At 49.9% G+C, this 25,362-nt stretch overlaps 7 protein-coding genes across 7 annotated transcripts; 2 read left to right on the forward strand and 5 right to left on the reverse strand.

Moving 5' to 3' along the window:
- Positions 1 to 136: 136 nt before the first annotated feature.
- Z518_01043 (uncharacterized protein) lies at positions 137 to 928 on the reverse strand (the record flags this gene model as incomplete). Its single annotated transcript, XM_013421644.1, has 4 exons — positions 137 to 418; positions 483 to 545; positions 593 to 845; positions 903 to 928. 4 exons carry the CDS (start codon positions 926 to 928, stop codon positions 137 to 139), a joined length of 624 nt encoding a protein of 207 aa, XP_013277098.1.
- A 331-nt stretch (positions 929 to 1,259) lies between these two features.
- On the reverse strand, positions 1,260 to 2,914 carry Z518_01044 (uncharacterized protein; the record flags this gene model as incomplete). The annotated part of the gene is made up of 3 exons (XM_013421645.1): positions 1,260 to 2,378; positions 2,492 to 2,737; positions 2,831 to 2,914. The coding sequence occupies 3 exons, from the start codon at positions 2,912 to 2,914 to the stop codon at positions 1,260 to 1,262; spliced, it is 1,449 nt and encodes a 482-aa protein (XP_013277099.1).
- A 989-nt stretch (positions 2,915 to 3,903) lies between these two features.
- Positions 3,904 to 5,775, reverse strand: Z518_01045 (uncharacterized protein; the record flags this gene model as incomplete). Its single annotated transcript, XM_013421646.1, has 1 exon — positions 3,904 to 5,775. One exon carries the CDS (start codon positions 5,773 to 5,775, stop codon positions 3,904 to 3,906), a length of 1,872 nt encoding a protein of 623 aa, XP_013277100.1.
- Positions 5,776 to 11,376: 5,601 nt separating this feature from the next.
- Z518_01046 (uncharacterized protein) lies at positions 11,377 to 13,188 on the reverse strand (the record flags this gene model as incomplete). The annotated part of the gene is made up of 3 exons (XM_013421647.1): positions 11,377 to 12,475; positions 12,530 to 12,873; positions 12,931 to 13,188. 3 exons carry the CDS (start codon positions 13,186 to 13,188, stop codon positions 11,377 to 11,379), a joined length of 1,701 nt encoding a protein of 566 aa, XP_013277101.1.
- A 1,534-nt stretch (positions 13,189 to 14,722) lies between these two features.
- Positions 14,723 to 15,512, reverse strand: Z518_01047 (uncharacterized protein; the record flags this gene model as incomplete). Its single annotated transcript, XM_013421648.1, has 3 exons — positions 14,723 to 14,894; positions 14,951 to 15,239; positions 15,293 to 15,512. 3 exons carry the CDS (start codon positions 15,510 to 15,512, stop codon positions 14,723 to 14,725), a joined length of 681 nt encoding a protein of 226 aa, XP_013277102.1.
- A 507-nt stretch (positions 15,513 to 16,019) lies between these two features.
- Z518_01048 (uncharacterized protein) lies at positions 16,020 to 18,497 on the forward strand (the record flags this gene model as incomplete). The annotated part of the gene is made up of 1 exon (XM_013421649.1): positions 16,020 to 18,497. The coding sequence occupies one exon, from the start codon at positions 16,020 to 16,022 to the stop codon at positions 18,495 to 18,497; it is 2,478 nt and encodes an 825-aa protein (XP_013277103.1).
- Positions 18,498 to 23,470: 4,973 nt separating this feature from the next.
- Z518_01049 (uncharacterized protein) lies at positions 23,471 to 25,131 on the forward strand (the record flags this gene model as incomplete). Its single annotated transcript, XM_013421650.1, has 2 exons — positions 23,471 to 23,862; positions 23,955 to 25,131. 2 exons carry the CDS (start codon positions 23,471 to 23,473, stop codon positions 25,129 to 25,131), a joined length of 1,569 nt encoding a protein of 522 aa, XP_013277104.1.
- Between the last annotated feature and the right edge of the window lie 231 nt (positions 25,132 to 25,362).

Here is a 25,362-nt window from a genome sequence, read left to right on the forward strand (position 1 = left end):
CTGGAGAATTGGGTCATCCGCACATGATTTGCGTGTATGCCTGCGTGGCGCTCCGACGAGAGAACTGCTGAGTGCATGGGGACAATCTTCCAAATGTTGTTAATGACTGGAAGGTTCTCTCAACGGCAGAGCATGGTTACCATGCCGATTCTTTTGAACCCAAGCTCCTCATAAAACAATACATTTCGACATCCCTTTTGCCATCTTTGTGCCGCTGCTTGAGTTGAGTATAAAATCGCTGCTGTAACGATGCGAGAACCTCCGAATTGGGCTTAAGAGCTTTGACAATATCGCGATTCGTCCGACGGAAGAGACTGGCAAAGTTGAAGGCGATCGCACCCCAATTGGCAAGGTCAGCAACCCAGATGTGGCGTCCCCATAAAACAGATTGCATAGTCATGCTGGGAACCATGGCTAACTGTGAGCGCCTGTATGCTGTCAGTTATGCTGCTGTACCCAAATAAGATACAATGAGAACAAACCTCTTCTATGACCGAGCCGCCTAGGCTATGTCCGACAAATGTCACCGGTCGACGATATACATCCTAGACTTTATCAACCATGTAAAATTCATGACTCTCGTTGTACGCACCGCCCCCGTAATTCTCCGCTCCATTGCAACATCATCAGCCAATGTCTGGCCATGTTCACGCAGCCGACTTTGAGAAGCCTCACCGAGCGCCGAGGTTATATCTGCATCATAGTCAAAGGTATATCTCCGAGCTTCTGTGCTTCTTTCTCGGAGGAGTTGTGGAAGGAGTTTGGCCGGCCAGAGAATGTCCTCCTTGGTCCAAGTGGTTCTCCGGTCTCCAGCCGTCGAGTATTCGCCGGGTTCCTCCTCTTCGCTCGAAGAGGATGGTAAGGCTGAACTGCTTGAAGGTGTTTCTTGCGTATTGAACTACCGGCGCACGACAGAGGCGTAAAACATCTTTTATCAAGAAACACCGAACAGTGCTAATGAATAGGGGGCTCGCGGCCGCACTGGTTATGCTCGGGTCCAGCCAAATTAAACACAGGGCAGCGCAGTCATAACTCAGGAACCGCGAGCTCATCCCTCAGGTTAAACAGCGGTGCTCTGGTCTGAAACGGAACTGGCAATTGGTGAGTCAGGTTTGGTGATTGTATATATTTTGCTACTTACTTTCTTTTTGGCCAGAGCAGAGTCATCTTTCCCCAAACGCAACTCCTCCCATCTCATTCCACGCCCCTTCGTTCCTCCAATCCCCTCCCATCTACCTCTTCTCCTCTCAAGATTCAAGCTACAACTTGGCCTTAAACTTGGCGGCACCCAATTCATTCCTCTCTAGGCCCATGGATCGAAACAGAGACTCGGTCTTGGCCTGCTGCCTTGCGATACGTGCCCGAATGGCATCTTTGCGCTGTTTGTTCTCCCGGCGGCCCAGTTGGTTCAAATGAGCTGTTCGAGCGGAAATGGTCAGCATCATCAGATAAGGAAGGAAGAAAGCCAAAATTGGGGTTGGGGTATGTCTACCTTCATCCGGTCCATCAGCGATTCTCAACGTCCGCAGATGCGCCCACATGCTCGCGAGCGGCGTGTCCTGACAAACACCCATAGCGCCATGAGCTTGGATGGCGCGATCAATGACTTCGAGCGCGACCTGCGGAACTTTAACTTTGGCCTCTGCGATCTCCTTGAGCGCGAACTTGGCGTCCTTCTGATCGATTTTGATGGCTGCGTTCAGCACAATGAGCCTTGACGCATCGATCTCGATACGGGCTTTCGCGACCCATTCCAGCAGCACGCCATGCTCATAGAGAGGTTTGCCGAAGGGGACCTTGCGCTCGTCGTTGAGCCGGTTGATCATCCACTCGAGGGCACGTTCGGCGGCACCAATAGCACGCATAGCGTGGTGAATTCGTCCTGGCCCCAGGCGGCCTTGCATGATTTCATTACCTCGCCCTTCGCCCAGGATTATAGCATCCAGAGGAACCTTGACGTTGGTGAAGGTAATATGGCCATGACCATGCGGCGCATCGTCATAGCCGAAAACGCTCAGCATGCGGTGAACCTTAATACCTGGCGTGTCGGCGGGCACGAGTAACATCGATTGCTGTCTGTATTTGTCCGGGTTGTGGGGGTCGGTTTTGCCCATGACGATAAAGATCTTACAGCGGTCATCGCCGGCGCCACTGGACCACCATTTCGAGCCGTTGAGGACGTAGTGGTCGCCCCGACGTTCTATGCGGAGTTGGATGTTGCTGCCGTCCGAAGAGGCGATATCGGGTTCTGTCATCAGGAAACCGGATCGAATCTCTCCCGCCAGCAGGGGTTCCAGCCACTTCTCCTTCTGTACCGGAGAGCCATAGCGAGCAATGACTTCCATGTTACCTGTATCTGGGGCGGCGCAATTGCATGCCTGGATAGCGCGTCATCAGTTCACAAGACTTTTCGGACACATACACCTTCCGTTTGCCTGTGGGAAGAAGAAGATATTCCACCAATGTGAACTGAATTCGGAAAAAAACACACCTCGCTGGCTGTAATACTCTTCCCCAACTGCTCGGCCATAAGACCATACTCGACATTGGTAAATTGCGGTCCATCTTTGAAATGGTTCTTGGGCAAGAACATATTCCAGATCCCCAAGGAGCGGGCTTTCTTCTTCAAATCGTCCAGGATGGACGGATGACCTAGCCATCGCGCCTCACCGGTTCCAATCTGTGATGAATACACCACGTCGGCCGGGATACATTCCTCGTCGACGAATTTCTCGACCTAGGCAAAGGAAACGATGTCGTGGATTAGCCGAGGTCGTCAAACTAAGTAGGGGCCTAATTTAATGGCGCAGAACATTGAGGAAGAGCATACCAAATCCAACAACTTCTTCGCCCGCTCGGACACGAAAGGCTGAGCAATGGGCGGGATATTCTGAGATGCGGGGCCTGATGCCATCGTGGATTGATGCGCTGGTTGATAGATTGATTGTCCAGATGGATATACGAGAGAGGCAGCTACAGCGGACAGAGAAGAGGGGGGTAAATGAAAAGGACAATGGAGATGAGAATATAAATACACTTCAAGCCCTCGGTTAATATGAGAAAAAGAGGACTCGAGCCGTGTAGGAAGGGGGAATGAGGACCTGAATATACATGTTCGGTTCAATTGGAGATGAACATTCTTTGGGGGGAGGGGGCGGGCCTTGGGAGTTGATGCGGATTGGGAGTTTTGCCTCGGCCTCGGCAAATCTGCCGTTTAGGGATGGGGAGATGCTCGCTGAGTGCCAAGACTGTTAGCACAATATTCAAGTACTATAACAGTCGAAAAAGGTATATCGAAGGGGCGCACAAGGATCGAGTATATAGCAAACTCCGGTTGAGAGGGTTGTAATTCTCCATTCTCAAATAATGCCTGTCGGCAAGAAAAGTACCTATCAATCTAGCTACTCTGGCCGTTGACACGCGTCGACAACCAAACCAACCAACATGAAAAACCCCCTTCAGGAGAATTGGTGCAATTCGCAAGAGCATCTCCCTTTCCTTTTTGATTTTGGCTTCTCCAAACTAAAAGGGTGAACCGATCCACCTTCCCTTCCTCGCCAGCCATCCTATCACGCTGTCCTTCGTCGATTCATGCTAGGAAACAGTAACACATAACATACCCGCACTCGCCGACCTTTAATGGCTTTTTTCAATACTGTTGGTACACTCCATGACACCTCGTCAAGAAACAACAAACTTAAACCCATGTTTGCAAAAGTCATCAGTGTCAAGGTCCCAATCAAAACAGAAGCGAGCGAGAGTGTGAAATTGAGGATGTGCGTATGTGAATTGTCGTCAACCGACGAATACCAACCAAAAACAGCCCCCAATCCCCTAGAATCATGTTGTCCGGTCCACATACAAAAGTTCAAAAAAGCTGAGAAGAAGTGATGCTTCAAAGAATTACAAATGGAAGTTGTGCCAACCTCCAACCCACTCATGGTCGTCCTCATCTGTCGACGAGTCAATCACCCTATGTTGACGCCAATCCTGGTCCAGGTACGCCGGACGGGTTTTGTTTCGGCTATCACGTCGATGCCATCCATGATGGTCGAATCCAAATCCGTGTGTTGATCGCTTGCGAGATCCGGTGGTCAAAGAACGTTTCTTGGTGCTCAAGGATTGGTTATCAGTTTCAGCCTGGTAGTTGCGTCGCTTGTTGCCCAATGCGGCCCACTTATCCACGGGAACCTGTTTGGGGGAGTGTCGAGGGGTCCGGACACGCCATCCAAAAGGATCGTTTTCGTTCGAACCATTATTGGTCTTGGTCGGCGAAATGGGTTTGGGAGTCCGGTTGCGACGGGCATTACTCGACGATCGACTCTTGGACTCGGTAAGAACTCCAGGAGGGACCGGAAGAGGCTTTGGGCTATCCTCACTCCAGCTTCGGGAGGTTTGCTCCCGACGGGTTTTCGAATCAGCCTCCCGCTCAGACTCTTCCTCATCTTCCTCGAACATGTCGCTCCAACTCTTGGCTACAGTGTCATTCTTCTTGCCAAACACTGAAGTCAAGGTGGGAATGGGTCGAGATGTGCGAGACGGTAAGGAATTGGGAATGGGAACAGGGTCTGGGCATGGAGGATTGCAATTCGCCGGACGACGAACGGCCATGGACTTGAACGAGCCGTATGCCGAGTCAAGGACCGACGCCAGGGAGGGAGTGTTTCCGTGTCCAGAGTACCAAGATTCGCCGAGTTTGACAGACTTCTCAGAGTCGAAGAGATCCTCATCGTACAGGTCTGGAATGGAAGCCAAGGGTTGCTTGCGTGGAGAGCTTGCGTGCAGAGCCTTTGCCCAGGGGAATGAGTCGCCATCCATTTGAGGGCTTTGAATTGAAGGTGTCCTGAGTGGCTCGCGGTTGGCACTGGCGCGCACAATATCCCGTTCCTCGGCGCAGAACTCATCGAAGGGCTCATCGTCGGTGGTGAACGAGACCGCTCGAAGGACAGCTTGCTTCAAAGCTCCGAGGTCACGCTTGGCAGGATCCAGAGCCATGGCGATGGAGAGAATCTCAAAAGTATCCTGAGACATGCTGGGGAAGATGTCGAACAGCGACTGACGGTCCCGACGATAGTCAGCAAAGAGGACGTCACTTTCGGTCGGAGTCACGAAGGGATTCCTGGCGAACAAGACATTGAGCAAACAGATGCCAATGGACCAGATGTCTGCTTTCGCTGGAGAGTAACCCTGGCCAGAGGGATCATATTGCTCGGGGGCCATGTACCGATCACTTCCCACACAAGATTCATAGGACCAAATGCTTCGTGTGGCCAAGCCAAAATCACCCAACTTCATGGAACCATCATGGGTAAGGAAGATGTTCTCCGGCTTGATGTCTCGATGGAACAGCCCATTGGCATGCATGTGTTGCACGGCACTGATGAGCTGTAACATGAAGCGTCGAACGTGTTCGGTCTGGAGTGGTCCACGGTTGAGACGAATGGCCTCGTAGAGATCACCCTGAGAGCAATATTCCAGAACGAGATAGGTATGAGCCTCAGTCGCGAAGTAATGAACGAGATTGACCAAGTGGTCGTGATGCTTGAGGAGTGCATGACAGGCCAGCTCTTCCGCCCCTTCATCGGCAGTGGGGCCTGTTGGGGTCTGACCTGTAACAGAGGGCTTGGTCAAACATTTGATAGCCACCTCTTGTCGAGTTTGAATATCCTCGGCCAAGAAGACCATTCCAAAAGATCCATGGTTTAGAGGGACAATGGTTCGAAAACGGCCGTCGAGTAACTGATCCTTGCGGAAATCGTCTTTCATGCACTCCATGGCTGATCGATGAAGTGATGGGGAAATGACAAAAGAGCCGATGTAGCTGTGAGTCCAGAACGGTCTATCCTTTTGAGTGGGGGGTTGGATGAAACGACAAGAAACTTTTTTTGCCCCAGGTAAAAGGGTGGAAGGTAGTCCAGGTGAACTTTGTACAAGCGTATATGGACGGGAAAAGGAGTGCGTGTAGTGTGAATGAGCAGCTGTGCTCAATGGCAGAAGATAACGTCGAGTGCTGAAACCAGGACACCAAGCATAGATCCACCTTCGATCTGCAAATCTTCAACCACCGCTTATCATGTGAGAGACACCAACGTCGAGAGAAAACCGCGGAACTCCAAGTCGTCGTGTGTGGTCAGAGGCTCATAGAGAGGTAGGTCGTAACGTAAAACAAAAGGAAAGCTGATCGATGACGCAGAGCCTGGAGGCTCGTTGTGCAGTCGAACAAGCAAAAGACGTAGAGAGCGTAGGTTACTGTGTCATGGTTGAGGGTTGGGCTGGTTCCGGCAGAGGCCAAAGAATGTCCTGAGTTGGAGACAGGAAGATAGAAAGAGTTGGTTTCTGAGGATAGCGCAGAAGCAGAGATTATTGAGGTAAGGAGATTCGTGAGGTGGTAGAGTGGGAAGATGTAGAGAAGGGCTGTCAGTGTTGTCGAGCTGGAGGTGCCTGTCGACAGGCAGCCACGAGGTTTGCCACGAGAGATCTTGTTGACCGAAGAGGATGATCAATTGACTCGGATGGTGGGTTTGTCTCTCGACTCAATCAAAAGACTCGTTTCCTCCTTTGTTCAGCTGTTGTGCTGGGCGTTGGGTAGTGTCGGATGACACCACAATGATTCACCAGTCAGGCCAAGTTCGACAGATGCTGTGGAATCCAAAGAGACAACGTCCAGAGAGCTTTTTAGACACCAGTCGAACAAACACAGCTCCAAGATATAGTGGGATTATAGGCACAACGGCGACGTGGTTTGTCCGAGTGCAAAACGGTGGCCTCGTTGAGGGGCGGGGAGAGGGTACAGCGGGGTGTGGTTCGCTGGATGACAGCAAGGAATGCTGCGAAAGAACGTCGTCGAGACGGGAGAGGGCGAGAAGGAGGGACACGGCCAGGTGTTAGATGAATGGTGGTTGATGAGAAAAGGAGAACGAACACTCGTGAAGGGTTGTCTTTTACATTGCAGAGTGGTCGGATTCGAGGTCGGAGTAGGGGGAGGTAAACAGAGAAGAGATGATGGTCCGGGAGCAGTGAATTATGAAAGGATATTGCAGAATCACTGCGGCGGTAGCCGAGTAGGCGGTGTTTGGTGCCACTAACAATAAGCTTGCCTCTGGCACCCACAGCTCCATGGGCCTGGGAATAGCACTTGAGTGAGCAAAGGCGGTGGACGAGCTCCCACACCCACCCAGCAGCGGCAGCCAGACAACGAGCAGCGCCTAGACTTTGGAGGGCGAATTGGCGGCCGGGATGGTGAGGACGAATGAAAATGACGCTGGGAGCTTGGAAGAGCGAAGTCGTCGATGGAATCGGCCAGCGGGGCAGGGTCCAGCGCACACGAATCAGAAAGCGTTGGGTGGAGTGTCGACTCCGGTGCCTGCGCCTTGGTTATCGAGCGGGCTAAAAGTCCAGCACAAAGGACGCCAGTCCCCTTTAGACTTCGGCCCTCTGCACGAGCAAACCATGCAATTTCCCGCTAGCGCGTGATCACATCTGCTCGTTATCCTTGTTCTCGCTGCGAATGCCAGTGCTCACCTCTACGCCGACGACGTACACCATTAGGGATGGCAAACATCTCTTTGCCTCTCGTGCCCTTGTTCCCTTCGTCTCAGTCTCACCCTCCTCCCGTTGGTGGTCACCCTCTTATCCGCTTTCGGCACTCAGGACTTAGAGCTCGACTGCGCTAGAGAAAACGCTTTGTCCTCTCCTCAACCAATAGTCACGCCACAAGCCCTTTTCGAGCCTTGCCTACGTGACGCCGCAACACGCAACACGGAACACGCAACAGCTGGATCCTACTGATGACCCAAACCTCAAAGGCAGTGAGGTGAGGACACTCCTGGTACAGAGAACAATTAACCTTACGAACCCATCGATCACCTGTTTCGCTTTCTGAGACATCCCGGTCCTCAGACTCCCTTTTGGCTCTGGGTCTTCGATCTTGTTCCCGATTGCCGAATTACGAGTGCCATCTGCATTTGTTCGCTTTCTCTTTGTTGTGTTCACAACTCGAATATTCCATCCGTTTCTTCAGGATGCCATATCCGGGTACCACAGAAGGACAAGCTACTGCTCCTGAATCCCCTTGTGAATTGGGTTTATCCGAACGGGTGCAACGTCCCTCTCTCTCCTCCCGGAACCCTGCAGCTTGCTCTTACAGTACCAGATGACTTGGATGGTCGACGAGAATTTTGCTTGAGAGAAAAGTTTTCATTTGTTCGTGACGGCCTATGATGACACTGTACTGGCTGACTCAACCCTATGAAGTAGCCGTGATGTTTCCCTTCGACCAATCCAAGTAGAGTAGTCGCTGTACCTTAGAAATACGTGAGATTCTGAACATCCACGGGCTCATCGATGGTGGTTGGCTCGTCAAGAACTTTCTAGAGTCATTTCAGGTGCTGAGCTCACAAGAAAAGGGGTTTTGATTCCCTCATGGCAAGTATCGTGGGTACAAAAACTCCCGGGGGGGGGGGATTGTCGAGGGGTCTGAGGTCATGTGACCTATCCTTTTGGATCGACGATGTGTCCTGCAACTTTCGTAGAGCCCAGAGGATCAACCCAAACCAGCTTTCTACTGGCTTCCAGGAGACGAGGACCCTGTCAGTCCCGGAATGTCTGCTGTTGTCTTACCCAAGACTCCCCCTATGCAGCAGTCTCAATCTGGACTGACGGGATTATCTGATCGGCGTGCCTCATTTTTGAAACTGGGTAGCAGACGAAATACAACAGATCCAATGTTGAGGCATGGTACAAACCGGGATGGCCACGTGAAAGATAAGATCTTGATTGGCGGACGCGAGCAGTCAAGGTCATTTCGGATAATTTCCCAATCCCTCGAGCATCGAGGGGCACTTGACACAGGACGGTTTCGCGAGAGGGGGAAAGGTGTGGGTTGAATCTTGAGACGAAGTTGCTGATGTTTCAGACAACACCCCCGAGTCCTATCATTGACAGATCGAAATCTCACGCGACATTTCCTCCCAAGGGGGAAAAATTTGACAGTGCTAGAATTTACTCGCAAAGGAGCATTAACAGCGTTGTTCAGAACAAGGGCTAACTAATACAATTGGACCATTTATTCCGGGATGAATCGATATTGGACAATTGCCCTCTCCTTCTCGCCCGAATGTCGGTGAAAAAAGGACGAAACAAAATGCAATTTCCATCTGGAACCTCTTCTAGTTGGATAGATGTGGGGAGAATCTTTAGACTGGACTTGCCGGCCGAGTACCACTGGTAAGTCTAATTTGCATCGAGCTGGTATTGAATATGCAGAGCCTGCATAAGCGTGTTCGACTTTTGTCTGGTGGGGTCTCGCGACTGATTTTTTCCTTTCACATCTCTGCGGCCCTGACTTATCAACGTCATAGCCTCTTGGAAAGAAAATGGGAGATGCTCTGCTTTTCCCATCAACTGGTGCCAGCGAAGAAAACGATCGCCACCCATTTAGGATAGGCCACGCCGACCATTTCCAGTCCGATCGAATGTCTTTGGCTGACGCTGTGGCTCTCTCAAATGTTCGAACTCCTGTTGTCTGTGCGGCATAGAAAGGTCGTACAATGCAAGTCGAGTTAGAGAACGTGTTGAATTATTGGTGCTGGATCTCTTGGGGTTGGGATCCATGTGGGCATTGCGACGGCCCGATGCTCGCTCGAATTTTGGAGACAATGCTGGATGGAGCCCATTATCATCCTCTCATCACCTCTGCGCCGTGCCGCCGATCTGTTTTTGGGTCTTGCCGCTGCAGGCCACGATTGCAGAGACTGCAACGTTTCTCCTTCAGACTCGGACATCGGACGAGACAAGACAAGACGTTTGAGGTTGAGATCCATTGGATTCCCACTTTCAGTGGCAAGCGCCGTTCAAAACAGGCCACCACCAGCGCTTGCTCTAGCACTTTATCTCAATGTCGTGGAACTCCAAGTTGCAAGCCCCGGAATATTCGCCCCGTTCGAAGCCGCGACCGTAGCTCTCTCCACATTGTTTGAAATTTTTGCTCTTGTTCTGCTTCTATTTTTCATCCAAACATCCAGTTCTCCCGAATTTCCCCATCGCCCACAACCTAAGCTCTCAAGGTTGGGGCTCAACAAGACCATTTCGAATCCACCATCGATTCATTCGTGCCAGGTGATTCTTGTTCATCCCTCCAGGCGTCTGCTCTTTCCAATGCTGGCGCTGGCCTCGGTTGCTATCTAATTTGTGGGCTCTCGAAACTTTGTGGTCTTGGTTTCCGAATGGAGAGCATTAGCTTGGTAGTAGTTCCTATATTGGACCTTAACCCTTCTACCACCCACTGCCTAAGTTGTGCAGTAAACCCTATCTCTCTACCTAACCACTGGTTGCGGGCGCTTCTGGTTCCTGGCGTAGTAGCGTGGTAGTAGACAGCTAGACAGCATACAACCTCATTCGTTCGCAACGAGCTAGGATCTAGATCCAAGACATCCACCATTCACACTCCCTGCTCACCCTCCACGACCACTCCGCTTCAGATGGCGGTGTATATACCGCCATCTGAATTTTGTCTCTCGACTCCAAGTATCCTAACATTGCCTATCCGTAATTACCGTTCTCAATAAGTTTCTGGACCCAGTCATTCATCTTGCATTGCATTAGATTTGCATATACATCCCCTCTTCTGCGCGAACGGCACGATGCGATGTGCTCAGTAGGCTAGTGGTGGGAAGGCAAAATCTCGGACATCACACAAATGAATTTGTGAAAATTTTTTTTTTTTTTTTTTTTTTTTTTCCCCTTCGTTGACCGTGTTTTGGCGGGAGTTGCATTTGCACGTGTCGCGATGATCGAGCTTGGGAGGTTTCCTTGATGGAAATTGCATAAGGTAAGATCGATGATCAATTATTAAAATTGATAGGAACGGACACAAGGAGAAACAAAGTCAGTGAATGGCGGCCCCAAAAAAAAAGCCGATTGATTGCAGTTGCAAACGGGTATTCTTGGATTCCACATGGTTCTTTTTGTCTTCGATTTGATCCTGAGACTTCTCTTTTATGCTCGTGGATACAAATTCATGGTATGGTACAATATAATATTACATTCTATTCAGTCTTAGAGCAAATCCTGGTGTCGAGTTCGTGATTATATGAGAGGGTGTGGGAGTATGGAGGAGAGAACTTGTGGTGAGGAAGGTATACATCGACGTCGGAGATGGTTTGATGGCCTTCGCCGAGATGCTCCGAACAGCGAGCACTGACAAAAACTGTCATGGACAGTTCTCGGTGACTCTTGTCGACTGAGATCAATCCCAAGAGAAGGAGCGACTGTACTTGGACAGCGTGTATGCGTGGATCATTGTGCCGTATTGATATCTCGCGACAGTGGAGACAGGAAGAGATGATCACGATACTCTAAGAGGACGATGACACCTCATCAAAGAGCACCTCCTAGAGCTTCGACCAGCCACAAGGCAGCTATGACCTTGAAGCTCGCCCTTCGGTCAACTTTTGCTAGATCATCTTGTGTTACAGTGGTCGCATTTTCTTGAAGATTATCCATCTCTTTCCTCAGTCTGGCTTTCAAACCTTCGTCACCTGTCACGACCATCGCCCCAATCTCTAGATCAAGGCTATAACTTCTTTTCGTGTAGTTACTGCTTCCGACCACGGTTATGCTCGGACCAGATTCATCTTGGAGATTTCCCTGGATATCGGGCTGCGGAGGAAGTGTCACCCAGAGCCCCTTGGCGTGATATGTCATTCCACCAGGTTCACCGACTGTTCCTTTCCTCCATTCTTTGAGCTGAATGACATCTTTCTTTCCGGCCTTGACAACAGTACGCAAAAATCGACGTGAGAGGAGGGTATATGCTGCCGGTAACATCCCACTCACACCAGAGCTTCCATAGAATCCATTGGCCCAAGGCGATGCTGTGATGACTGTGCAGGCTTTCTCGAATGTTTTGGTGCCGGGTGCCAAGACTGGTGCTACTGGTGCTTCTGGTGCCGCAGCAATGAGCAGTTTACTAACATCAGGGTCGATGTTGAAATATCCTGCCGTGAAGGTCCATGTAGACTTATGCAGTTGTTCATCCTCCGCGAGATTCGTCAACAGTCGCGATATCGCAGGCTTCTCGGTCGACGTATACGATGCGAACTCGTAGTCCAGAAAGGTGATATTCCTGGGCTCACCGAGTAGGATATCGAATTGAGCCAGAGGGTAAACGAAGGTCTTTTCCTGGGTAAAAGGGATCGGAAACATTTTTTGTCTTGCTTTCTTGTGGATAAGCGGCTCAAGTGTCTCTTTCGCATAAGACTTGAATCTCCTCGTATGCCATAGTGGATCCGGGAAGCCTCGTTCATGAGGACTGTTCAATTCAAAGCCACCGGGATGGCCATCGGAAGGTAAAAGTTGATATGACAAGTCACAGACTGCCTCATGGACCGCTCCATAAAAGTCAGCCAGTTCTTTTGAGGCGAAGATATGATACCGGTCCAGTCGATTGGTGAAATAATCATCAGACAAATTGGCCCTGCGGACATTAGTGACGAATCAAATATATCAACAAGCGTGAACATGCCCTGACAGTATGATCTCATCATCGAAACCGTACAACTTCATGTGCTGTAAACCCCATCCTTCGTTGATACGTTTCGGCATGTACTTCTTCTTCCATCCATTCAAATTTGGAGTGTGAAACATGAAAATCCGCACTCTGTCTCCAAACTCTGAGATTAATGGAGCCAAAAGAGTGGCACACGAGGGATCAGGATCTTCCCGAGTCCCTCGAAGCGCATCTGTCAATATTGACAGCTCGAGGTTTGGATTGTTCTCCAACGCTTCTCTGAGGGTATTGACGAGTTCATGTTCGGTTTTGCCAATGTAGAGAGTGGACAAATATATTCGTCGTTTCGCTCCTCTTATTTTAGCCTGCAACACGCCTTAGCACGGCGACTTGTGCTTGACAGTCTTTTCAAACACATATACCTTCAAGGTCTCGTAAAACGCTGTAGGAGAGTCGAGGATCTCGATATGATCTGGGTCAATCTCGAATCGAGGCGCGACTTGATCAAGTTGTGAGGCGACCCCAGCGAGGGGATGCGCCGTCGGAGGAGATCCATGGTAAGCAGCGGTCGATGAAGAAGAAAACCGCCGCGATATCGATCGAACTGCCGGTGGTGATGAAAGTTTCGAACATCGGGTGCAGTTTCGAAGAACACGCACCCCAATGCTCCTGGTAAACATGTCCACTCCAGGAACAGAGGATTGTCACCTTTTATGCAATTGGCACCTCTCCATATTGCAGGCGACAAGCGTGCCAGAGAATTGACAGACAATAACGCTTAGCAAAGCCAATGAAAGCATGGGTAAGTCAAGTTGAGGAGCCCGAAAGTCACCAGGTGGTTCGAGGTCACGTGGAAGCCCAGTCTAGCGCTGCTTTAACCATGGAGATGGAGACTTACATGAGAATTCGGGTCGGTCATGAGCCACATGCCGTAGACGTTTTTCTTCCTCTTCAGTCGATATGCATTCCTTGACCTATCGATCAGTAGAGACCTGGATAAAATTCCATCCAAGTGCCGAAAGATGATTACGGCTTGTCGTTCCAATTCACCTTTCTGTCTTCAACCTCATCTTCACGTCCTCTAGTCACGGATCGGCCGAAGATGCTAAAGATACAGATTCTTCAGATTTCAGATAGACATTGTTGTCAGAAGATTGAAAGATATAAAATGGACGAAGGGCATCCTTCCTTGGCGGTCATACGTCCACTTGCACGACTTGAATATCGTCTCGCATCGTTTCCATCTGACAAGCAATGTTTGATATTCAGAAGACGAAAATTTTGCTCCCGTCGAAGCGACCACCAAGGTGTCCCTTATCGAGGAAGGTGCCATTCAATCACATGTAGACCATGCTACGGTGAAAAGTATACGCGACAATGCGATCTCATCATCATTCCAATGGTGCCCTTTTCCTATCTTCTCGAGTACGTCCTCTCTTCTAAAGCTACCTGGGAATCAATATAGTTCCTGCTTGACTGTGTACTGTGTTGCTATGCTCCTCTTCGGTCCTATCGGCAGTATGGTATCAAAACGAGTTTCTGGCAAATATGATATCTTTGGCATGTTGTTCGGTTTCGGGATTGCATCCATCTGCACCGCAGCTGTCCAGAGCTTCTCCAGTTTGATTGTTTGCCGATTCTTTGTGGGCATCTTCGAAGCCGGCCTTGTTGCATCGTTTGTGGCCTCTGTGCTACCTGCTCGATTCTAATACTGACAATAATATCGCAGTACTGTCGTATATTTCTCAAGCTTCTACACCTGCAGACAAATTGCTTTTCGAATTGGCATTTTCTCTGCTTCCGGCATCACCGCTCCGGCATTGGACGGCCTCCTAACCTATGGCGTCTTCCACTTACCAGACGCCAAAAAACACCCTTGACCTGGCCATATCTATTTCCCCTGGAGGGAAGTATTGCCGTCATCACTGCTTGGCGAGTTGTTCCTCCGTCGCACCTCGATCGAAGATAGCCCTCAGGAGACGAGGATAGCAATGGATATCCAGGATTCGAGAAGCGATGTCATCGAAGTCAGAGCCTAGATCAACATGATCTCATCCAATGCGGTTTGCAATGCAAAAGAAGTGATCCAGCATATTTTCCATGATTGCATCACGGCGCTAAGCGGCGACATGTTCTGAGACAAATGTCACCATTATTATACTGCCGTTCTGTGGAATCATATCAAGTCTCTTATCTGACATATTTCGTGGACGGTCAATCACTGACAGCATTGCTGTGTAAAAACATGACAGGTACGCGAGTCGAATTTAGAACTTGCTCTGCACATTTCATTGTAACCTGAGAGACATCAACAATCATGCCCAGCCTGTTTATCTCCTTGACGCAGGAGCAACCCAGAGAGGACAGCCCGCTGTGGATGGGTCCACTGGCAGATTGAGATGAATCCGTGAAACAATAATTGACATTGTCAAAGTACAATACCAAGCGCCAAGCTTGTAGAAAGCGCGAATGATGTCGATCGAATTGTCAGTCATATGGAGACGTTCACCACCCATTGAACATGCGATCTCGCCCTCATCATAGACTCGTTTCACGTCCTCTGGCTGGCGAACGAGCTCGAGGATATGGGGATATAGTTCAATGAGGCGCGTTGCCAGATCCAATAGTTCGATCGCGTCTCGGGCCATGTCGCTATACTCGAGCGTGGAGAAAATTTTCAATTGAGCGAAGACATGGACACAAATGGACCAGAATTGTGCACCGACGGCTCCTGGAAAAGAGGCATGAGTCAAAATATTTACATGAAGACCGGTTTCAGCCCACCTTCTCGCAGTCTAGGAATGTCTGTCATTCCCCGCTCGAAACCTTTCGGGAAGTCGAAATGTGGCTGACCATAGATTTTGCCATGCGTGACGCAACAAAGCTGCCGGGGAAGGTCATTATGGCCATCGAATAGGGGAGTACTGCGAAGGACACTTTGGACTCGGTCGTCAACTGGAGGGGATTGATAAGGATACGAATAGTTTGATGAGGTAGAGCCCATTGTGATGATGCTTTGTTCAATGATTTGTGCTTCGTCTTCTCTCAACACTGTCATGGAAATCCATGGCTATTTTTATGTTTGAGTCTGGTTAGAGTTTCAGTATCGGATTAGACAGTTTCCATCGGATTTGATGCTAAGATCTACCTGGGTTAGGGAGCATAACCTAGAGCCGACCAATCGTCATGGATTTATGCATCGGTCGCCGAGAGAAAGGAGGCAGCCTTGTGCACAAACATGCCAAGACTGACGTGTCTCCATTGGCGTGTTTGCCTATTTTGCATTCTTGCTTGAAGTCATCGCAGTCCGCCCGATACCTAATTCTACGGACTTCATTCAATGGATTTGTGAAAGTCGGCAGACCGCCCTGACCTACACGAGATCCTCATGAAGTTCTTCAAATGACTTTACGATGTCACGGACTCACACCCGAACCTTGAAAGACCAGTGTCCACAATGTGGTTCCCGATAAGGGCCCAACTGGTCTTGCCGGTTCTTGTTTCGGTCGTGATGGCCACACCGGGTACGGCGACGACAACAGTAACACCTCTCACCTGTCCTTTTCGTACAGCGAACTATATCACGCACAGCCTTCCCCAACAATGCTTGACATCCTCTCGCAAAACGAATATCACATCAACTCCGACTGAAGTTAGTATCGGTTTGAGCGTGGACCGTTCCTCGGACACTCTTTTTTCCAGCGAGATCCCCAAAAATGCTTCTGCGGGTTCAACCACACCCGCAGAAACTGCATCCTTGGACTTGAGTTCAAAACCAGCAGATACTACCCCCATTACTTCTCAGCCAGATCAAACGGTTTCGAGTCCTTCCACGTCCGACGCAACTAGTTCCGCATCGGAGGCTGTTTCGGATGAGCCCGATGAAGACTCTCCTCTTGAGGATGCGAAATTTCTCTCATTTGAGGATTGGAAAAGGGAGAATTTAAAAAAGGCAGGACAATCCGAACATGTGGGAAAAGGGCCTGGACTTGAACAACGAGAACCCCGGAAACGACCGACATACGTTCAAGATTCGCTCGACTCTCTTGGCGACGATGCCGAAATCGATTTTGATTTCTCAGGATTCGTCTCGGATGGCCTAGAGTCCTCTAATCATGGTCAGCCACGAATTGGTCAGACCATTCGCGACAGTTCTGCCTCCGTTGAAGCAGGACGTTCGCCCCGAGCTGGCGTCAGAAGCAAAGATGCAGGTACGACCTGCAAAGAAAGATTCAATTATGCATCCTTTGATTGTGCAGCCAATGTCCTGAAAACAAACCCGGAGGCGAAGAGTGCCTCCGCCGTCTTGGGAAATAACAAAGATACTTATATGCTGAACGAATGCTCTGCTCCGAACAAGTTCCTCATTCTGGAACTATGCGACGACATTTCTATCGATACCATTGTCGTGGCAAATTTCGAATTTTTCAGCTCGACCTTTCGAACCTTTCGAGTGAGCGTGTCGGACAAGTATCCGGTTAAAATCGACAAATGGAAGACTTTGGGAACTTTTGAAGCTCGCAATACGCGTGAAGTCCAGGCATTCCTTGTCGAAAATCCTGTCATTTGGGCACGATACTTGCGAATTGAATTTCTGACTCATTACGGAAATGAGTACTATTGTCCAGTCAGTCTTGTTCGAGTGCATGGGACAACCATGTTGGAAGAGTACAAACATGACCTTGAATCGTTACAAATGGAAGATGATGAAGAGATTGAGATGCAAGAAGGTGATGAATCTGCTGGCGTGGACGAACTTGTCCCTGAAGCAGTGGCAGAGCCCTTGTTGAGAAGCACTGGCACAGATGAAGCTGAGACCTCGACCCCGACCGCCGAAACCGTCGCCGTGATTTCCACCGGACAATCGCAAAGTCCACTCGAATGCACGAATGCTACTCAATCGACCTCCGTTGAAGCCGTCGCAAACCCGATACCGACTTCTCCAACCAATTTTTCAGTTATGTTCAACAATTCAAGCATGCACTATGAAAATCTTCAGATGTGTGAGATTATTGCAAATTCTACAAAGGCGAAATCCGAAGTGGCTGAGCAGTCAATCATTCAAAGCTCGACGACAGGAACAACAATAGCCACAGGTAGCCTTGCTAATACCAACAGCACAGATTCTATCAAACCCTCAACATCCGGATCTTCAACGGGCAATGCAACTGCAACGAATGCGGACTCGCAAAAGGCCACGTCGAGGTCTGAAGCGGCTGACAATTCCACGAGTCGAATCTCCACCTCTCCGACTATTGGCAACAGCACAAAAGCGACGGCATATTCAACACAGGCACCCCCTGCGGCACCGACGATGCAGGAATCATTCTTCAAATCGGTTCAGAAACGGCTGCAAATGCTCGAGGCAAATTCCTCCCTTTCTCTTCAGTACATTGAAGAACAATCTCGAGCCCTTCGAGATGCTTTTCAAAAGGTTGAGCAAAAACAGCTGGCCAAAACTACTGCCTTTCTCGAGTATCTCAACACCACCGTCTTGAATGAGTTGCGAGACTTCCGACAACAGTACGATCAGCTTTGGCAATCTACTGTTATCGAACTTGAATTGCAACGAGAGCGTTACCAACAAGAAAACCTTGCCATCAATGCCCGACTTGGTGTTCTTGCCGATGAAGTGATTTTTCAAAAGCGAATGTCGATTCTGCAGATGATTCTGATACTCATTTGCTTGGGATTGGTTCTCTTCTCTAGAGGATCCTTGAATAGTTACTTGGAAATGCCATTGGTTCAGAGCGTGTTGGCCAGGTCTCCTAGCTCGAAATGGCTTAACCTTTCCAGTCTTGATACGCCTTCCCAAAGCCCTCCTGTGACGAGATCGAATTCGACGGGAGGTGTTCTCAAACGTCACGGAATCTTCAAGGGACATCGTTGTACGACTTCAGAAGATTCGGCTGAGGATGCCATGAGTCCAACAGATTTATACACACCTCCAACACCAGTCAGCTTCGATGATCCTTCTGACGGGGGATGAGGACAAAGACGATAATGACACACTTTGTGATCCCGAGTTCGATCCAAGTTCCATTGAACGTCCTAGCACCAGTCCATCGACGCTCCCTCGAACAGAAAGTCCTTCATCTTCAGAGCCAAGGACTGATCGTGGTGAAGAGTCAATTGGCACTGTGCTTCGGAGCTCACCTCTCAATGGCACGGCGGAGACCCCTTCGATTGTTGTTATTGAAGATGCTAGGCTCCCTTCCAGCAATTGACATGGCAGCTGCCAGGAAGTTGAAGGCATTGAGATACATTGTCAATACAATAATACGGACGGTTCGAGTTGAACATGACGGCTATTCGTGGTAAACAACTAAATTCCACAAACCAAGCACTGATAGTGCCAACAAGGTCCCAGACGGGGGTTTTTTGGGGGGGTTCCTTATTGGGCAAGAACTTAGATTGCGAAGTCGTTTTACCCGTCCTACCTCCCCGAAACTGAAAGTCCCAAGCGTCAGACTTTGCACCTGGTAGTGACCGCAGACGAGCACAATCTAAACGAGAGACTTAGCGTCTCTTAAGAGCATGACACATCCACTTCACAGACAATGAGCCACGGTTTTGTATGCTCTTTTCTGGCCCCGTTTCTCTCTAACCCAAACGATGCCAAAGCATACAGAAGAATCCAAAGCCGTTCATAATAAACCAATCCCATCAGTCAAGACCCTCGGTGCTTAAATTCCACCTTCAACGCCTTCTTCCATGAGCATCTAGTTCAATCATGCGATTAACCACTGTACAGAAGCCCGCTGAGAATCTTCATATGCTGATGATGACATCAGAACAAGGAAAACGACACGCTACAGGGACATGACAAGACTCACTCGGGAGTGGCGGCCAGAGTCTGTTCTGGGTGATTCGAGTGCCAGCTCTTGGTAATGTCCTCTGTTCCAAATGGTCAAGTCTCCATTATGGCTTGATTCTAACCTTCACACACTCTCCTCGTTGATCACAAAGGCAGTCTGGGTGCCTCTGATTTCGCGGAATACTGTAAAAAAATTCAGGGGAGATACCTTTTTAGCAAATTGCTATGCTTTTGCTCTTCTCGTTTTTGACCGGGAGGATCCCCCACCAGAGGAGTGTATATAGAAAAACTACCTCTGTCACGTGGAACGCTAGGCCTAGTTGGGACTAGCCCACTAGAGCATTCGTTTACTTCTTCCACTCTTGCTACTCCACACAATCCTCAGAAGAACAAGACACAGATAGACCATAACAACGACTACTTCAGTCAACATTTGCCATTGCGGTATTCCATTGCTCCTTTCCTTCCCCCTCTTGTCCCAGATATGACAACCTCGATTGTGAGGGTGGCCCACATCGTTATCTGTTTCTTGTATCCCATGGAAGGATTGGGTTCAGGGATTAGGTTCCGGGGGCATTCGATGGGCTTGCAAATGCTGTCAGCCGCAACCCGATTGACTATGAGGATAAGTTGCTTACAGCCTTTCTATTTCCTGTTTCAGTTTCGAGGGAACCCAGTATTCTGCGCTATTGTTCAGCCACTGGGGATACTAATTGTTGTGTGACGATTGTTTATTTGACTCTGTGTGGTAGATTGCACTCCAGCTGAGATGATCGGCAAAGAATAGTCACAATTGCAGACAGATACTTAATCGATGCTAGGATCGAGAAGTGTAATAGAACGAGAGGGGAAAAAAAAAGAGGGAAACTCACATGTGGGTCTTCCCTAGTTGGACAGAGAACGACCCACACTGAGTAGGTATGGTGTGAACGTCATAAACTTTATCTCGTTACGGTACCCTACCGAACATAGCCTCGTCTATCGAAGCACCCTTCTGTCAACGCTAACTATGAAATGGCAGAAATAGACGGCTTCTGGCACTTGATACACAACACTCTCTGAATCCTTCATCGTACAAATGGCTGGAGTATTTTCATGACAGAAAGAGGTCGCAGGAGGGATCGAATGGCTGAGTTATGTTTATGCCGCGGAAGTGTGTCAGTCAAGTCCATCCGAGATTCCTTGTTCTCGTCGAAAGTCGGGCGCGGGTGATGATTTATGTATTTTTGGATGCATTACTTAGACGGCAGGTTGGCTTCTATCATCTGGCTGACCAAGTTGCACAAACACCATGAGAACCGCAGTGTATCTGCGAACGATATTAGTATCAGAAAGAACACGACTCACAAGGGCAAAGAGGTACGTACGCAGCCGCAGCGGCAAGAATATCGGAGGGATGAGTTTTGGCCCCAACAGCCAACAGACAGACGAAACAAAGGATCAACATTGATATAGCAACAATCTTGTTACTTTCCAGATCGGCAGGACTGAGCAGCCAGAGAGGTGTAATGAGTAGAATGAGGCCGACGATTAAAACTAGCCATGACCGTATCCTCGCGGTTCCAGAAAGGGTATGATGAGTGTATGGGATATGAGACCGTTGAGACAACAAGCATTGGAATGTTAGTGAGAGGTACTGCGGAAGGGTAAGGACGAGTTCTCACGTTATTGAGCTCCGTAGCAGGAGAGTTTGGCCACGGTTGCTTGTTTCCAAGATAGACTCGAGAGGGCTGGGGAGGTATTGAGGCTTCCTCATCCATTGACAGGTATTGCGCTCTGCTTTAGGGTTGAATATGATATTGTCCGCAAAATGCTAAAACAGATGATAGCTTCCAATTTGGTATGAAAGGTCACTTCTCATTGCATGGCAATTCGAGAGAGAAATGAAGGGAAGATGGGAGACGGACACGCAGAAATATCATAACTCAGACAGTACGAGAATGTGCAAAATCGTCCTGACCGACGGCGTCCGAGTCCAACCAATCATCAACGGATCCGTCCTTGCAGGCTGCTCCTTACCAATCCCAGAAGGCCTCAAGTCCCACACCTCATGCGAACGCAGCAGGCACTAGCGCGGAATGCGCCCCATATCTTGCCCGACAATTTGTGATTCTGCCCAAGACGCCAAGGACGGCGCTCATAAAACTGTTCATAGGCTACTCTTCAACCCGCTTTTTCACAAATTAAGATGTCCTCGGCAGCTTGACACGACTCTCGCTTCAATCGAACGCGATTCGGATGTTGTGTCAAAAAGGCTGAATTCTTGCCAGTTTGCCGGGCCTTGGATATATAACCCTTGGCGTGCCCACCAATTACTACATTCGCCCATACTTAGAATCTAACGTCCGCGTGAAACCTAGAACAATAATGGCATCCAGGCTCGCGAGCTCCCTAGGACTTAGGTAGCGAGATGGTACCTAATCCTCTCCTACTACCCGTGCTCCAGCGCAGCGTCATAAATGTGACTCGAACAGATTCCGTGGGCGGGCCAGGGGCACGGGTTGCTACCAGACATTGTGGTAAAAAAAAAAAAAAAAAAAAGTCGGCGACAAGCAAAGTAGCATTTTCGGAAGTACGCAAGGCTGAGAAAAGAAAAGGGTGTGGAGAAGAGAGGTTTCCCAAGAATCAAGACTCTCCCAAAGCGAGCTGACGAACAGAGTTGTTGTTTTCAATAACACGAGTGCGATATGAAGCTGAGTTTCGCGCGAAAATTCGGGAAAGACTCAAGCTTGAAGAAGAGTAGCACTGCTTCCGATCCAGCCAACCCCCCCACGTCGGGCATCGTGATAGCAGCAGCGTCACCGGATTCAACGATGAGTAAGAACGACGACGACCCTCCCTTCTGGCGCAGCTGCTTCCCGCGTCGCTGGTGGTTGGGGAATCGACCGCGGTCGTCTCAATCCAGCACAGCCTCGTCATTCCTGCTTAAGAGGACACCCCAAAAGGTTACAATAAATCGAAACTGGGCTAGCAACGGGTATGCATATGAAGACAAGGCAATCTGAATGGCTTCCGTCACTGGAGAATTGATTTATGACACTTTCTGGATGGCCTTGTCCAAATTCTCACCCTTGAACATATCAACGAACCCTTCAGCTGCTTCCGGCACTCTCCACTCATGCAACTTGGCCTTCAACTTCCCTTCCTTTAGCCACTTAGCACATTCTCTTTAATACTCTTCCCGCCACTTCGGCCCAAAGTCTTTATTCCCCTCGACTATGCACCTGCGGACTGTCAACCGCTTCCCTACAATCTGGACAAGTCCCAGATACTCCTAGGCTTCCTGGTCGCTCTTGCTGTTATATTCGGCGATCATGCCGCACGTAATCACGCGACCGAAGGGGATTCATGGCGGAAATCGCAGCGTCAATGTGCGCCGCGCCCATGTTGTCGAAGTAGATGTCCATCTCTTGGGAGCGAGGCTCGCGAGAGTGGACGAGGGCGACTCCTTCTTGTAGTTGAATCCACTGTCGAAGCCGAGTTCTTCCGTGATATAGCTCATTTTCATATCTGGTCCCACCTGTTGGCACGAAGTCTGTGCTACATGTTGTAGCGGCGTGAGGAGAATGTATGAGCTTGAGTGTTAGCGAGATCTTGGGAAAACTCCCATACCAGCGTTTGATGCACGTGGATTTTCCCGGAAAAAAGCTTTTCCGTACTGGAGCGCCGATTTCCATCACCTGGAAAAATCAATGGGTTCTTTGATCTTCTCGACGTGTCCCAAATTCGGGCTCTCAATTGACTGGCCACTTCACCACTTACCCACTCTACGCCCACGCCAAAACGAGGGAAGACGAAGATCCCTCACCTCTTTCCCCGCGTCAGTCTCCATACACCCTCTACACTGGATGGCATTTCTAGCAATATGTGATAGGATTCTCATCCGATCGACAACCAGGTTACTCCCAGTGTATTGGGCTGGCTGGGTCCGGCCGCCAGACACACATCGACACGTCGGATCCACGGGTCTTGATACGGTATATCATATCAATGGGCTGACCTCCTCCCTTTTCTCCCCCTCCATCACCTTAGACTTCACGCAGCTTCCCCTTTTTTCTTCCCTTTTCCATTGACTTTCACTTCCGTTTCCTTTGTTCATAGCATTTTCTCTCCTCGTGAGCGATTGAGATGAGTATCTTGTTATCATGTCCAAAGCGAAGGTCTACATCGCCTCGGCCGTCGCGGCCATGACGGGTGCCTTGTTCGGATACTCAGTCGGCTTCGTAGGCGGGATCCTCGTCCTGCCCTCATTCCTCCGACATTTCCATCTCGACGCCTTGCCGGATGTCGACCTCGCACGGGCCCAATCTCTCGTCGTCTCCTCATGGATCACCGGCGCCCTGTTCGGTGTGCCGATGGGCATCCCCATCTGCGCACGGTACGGGCGTAAAATGTGCCTTACGTTTAGTGCAGCCTTGTACGTGGCAGGCACGGCGTTGCAGGTCATTAATGCTGGCTCTTCACTCGGACTGTTCGAAGTCGGCAGGCTATTGAATGGGTCTGGCGTTGGTGCGGGAACGTTGGTTTCGCCAATTTAGTAAGCACCGCATTCCCCAAAAAATCACCGATTATATATATCAAATCGTACATTTATATGATAAATTGGATACGCTCACTGACGCGTATTAGCATCTCCGAAATCTCCCCCCCGGCCGACAGAGGCATGCTCATGTCCGGCTATCAAGTCATGATCCAAAGCAGCGCATTACTCGGCTTTTGGGGCTCGTATGCGGCCAATGCTGCTGTCCCCGAGACTTCAGATCTCCAATGGCAAATTCCCGTCGCCGTCCAACTGGTGCCCGGAGCAATCCTGCTCTTCGGCACACTCTACCTGAAAGAAACCCCACCTTACCTCGCGAGCACAAAGAACCTGGACGCCGTATCGGAATCCCTTGCCTGGCTCCGCGGCCTCCCGACCACCGACCCCTCCGTCGCCCGCGAGGCGAAGGCTCTGTATCTCCGCGTCCTGGCGGGAGCGCGTCGACAGGCGATCCGCCACTGGAACTTCCTCCATGAAGCCTTCACCGAACCGATCCGCACACGCCTTCTGGTTGGTGTGGGATTGTTCATTGTCCAAAATACAAGTGGCATGAACGCGCTGAATTACTATGTCGCCCTAATTTTCATGACAGCGGGCTTCAACACGGTCTCGTCCTCCTTATTTTTGACCGGAATTTTTGGTGCCGTGAAACTCATCTCCGCCGCCGTCTTCATGTTCCTCTGCGTGCGCATTTACGGCAATCGCTTCTGGTTGATTGCCGGCATGGGTACCTGTGCAATCTGCATGTTCATCCTCGGCTTCTGCGCCGCGGAATCCAGTCCGTTATCGTCCATCCCCCAAGTCCACATCACTCCAAACAGCATCCTCAGTGTTCTGAGCGTGTACATTTTCTCCCTGTCGTTCGGCGTTTCCATTGGCCCCATCGCATGGAACGTATGCAGTGAGATTTTCCCCGGCTATATCAACGAGGCATGCTGTGCGGTTACCACGTGTACGCAGTGGCTGTTTCAAATTGTGGTCGCGGCGATCACACCCATTTTGCTCGCGAGCGTGGGGCCTTGGACGTTTTTCATCTTCGGAGCGTCGAATTTGCTGGGACTTTTGTTTTGTTGGGCTCTTGTGCCGGAGACGAGAGGTGTGGCGTTGGGGAAGGAGATGTCTGCTGTTTTTGGCCAGGAGATCAAAGATGAAGATGGAGGGGGAAGTGAGGAACCGGAGGTCGAGGAGGTGGATGATCGGACGCCGTTGCTCGGTGCAGACAGGGCGACGAGAAGAAGGAGGAGTTCGATTGCGATCGTGGTTTAGATTGTGATGGACATCGACGAGACCACGGTCATGGCAAGGACCGTGGGCATACCGCGTTGGACGTTACCATGTCTTCTTTTTGGGGAGGGAGCTCATCAAGCCATCTCCAGAGGCCCAAGGCATCCTGACAGAGAGACATGTTGATGATACGTATGACATTGATGGAGGGAAGACGGTTGGACATGTCATATCCTGACAACGGTGGAAATTTGTTCTTTGGGCTGATTCAGA

This window comes from Rhinocladiella mackenziei (assembly GCF_000835555.1).
Source record: "Rhinocladiella mackenziei CBS 650.93 unplaced genomic scaffold supercont1.1, whole genome shotgun sequence".
Classification (NCBI taxonomy): Eukaryota; Fungi; Ascomycota; class Eurotiomycetes; order Chaetothyriales; family Herpotrichiellaceae; genus Rhinocladiella; species Rhinocladiella mackenziei.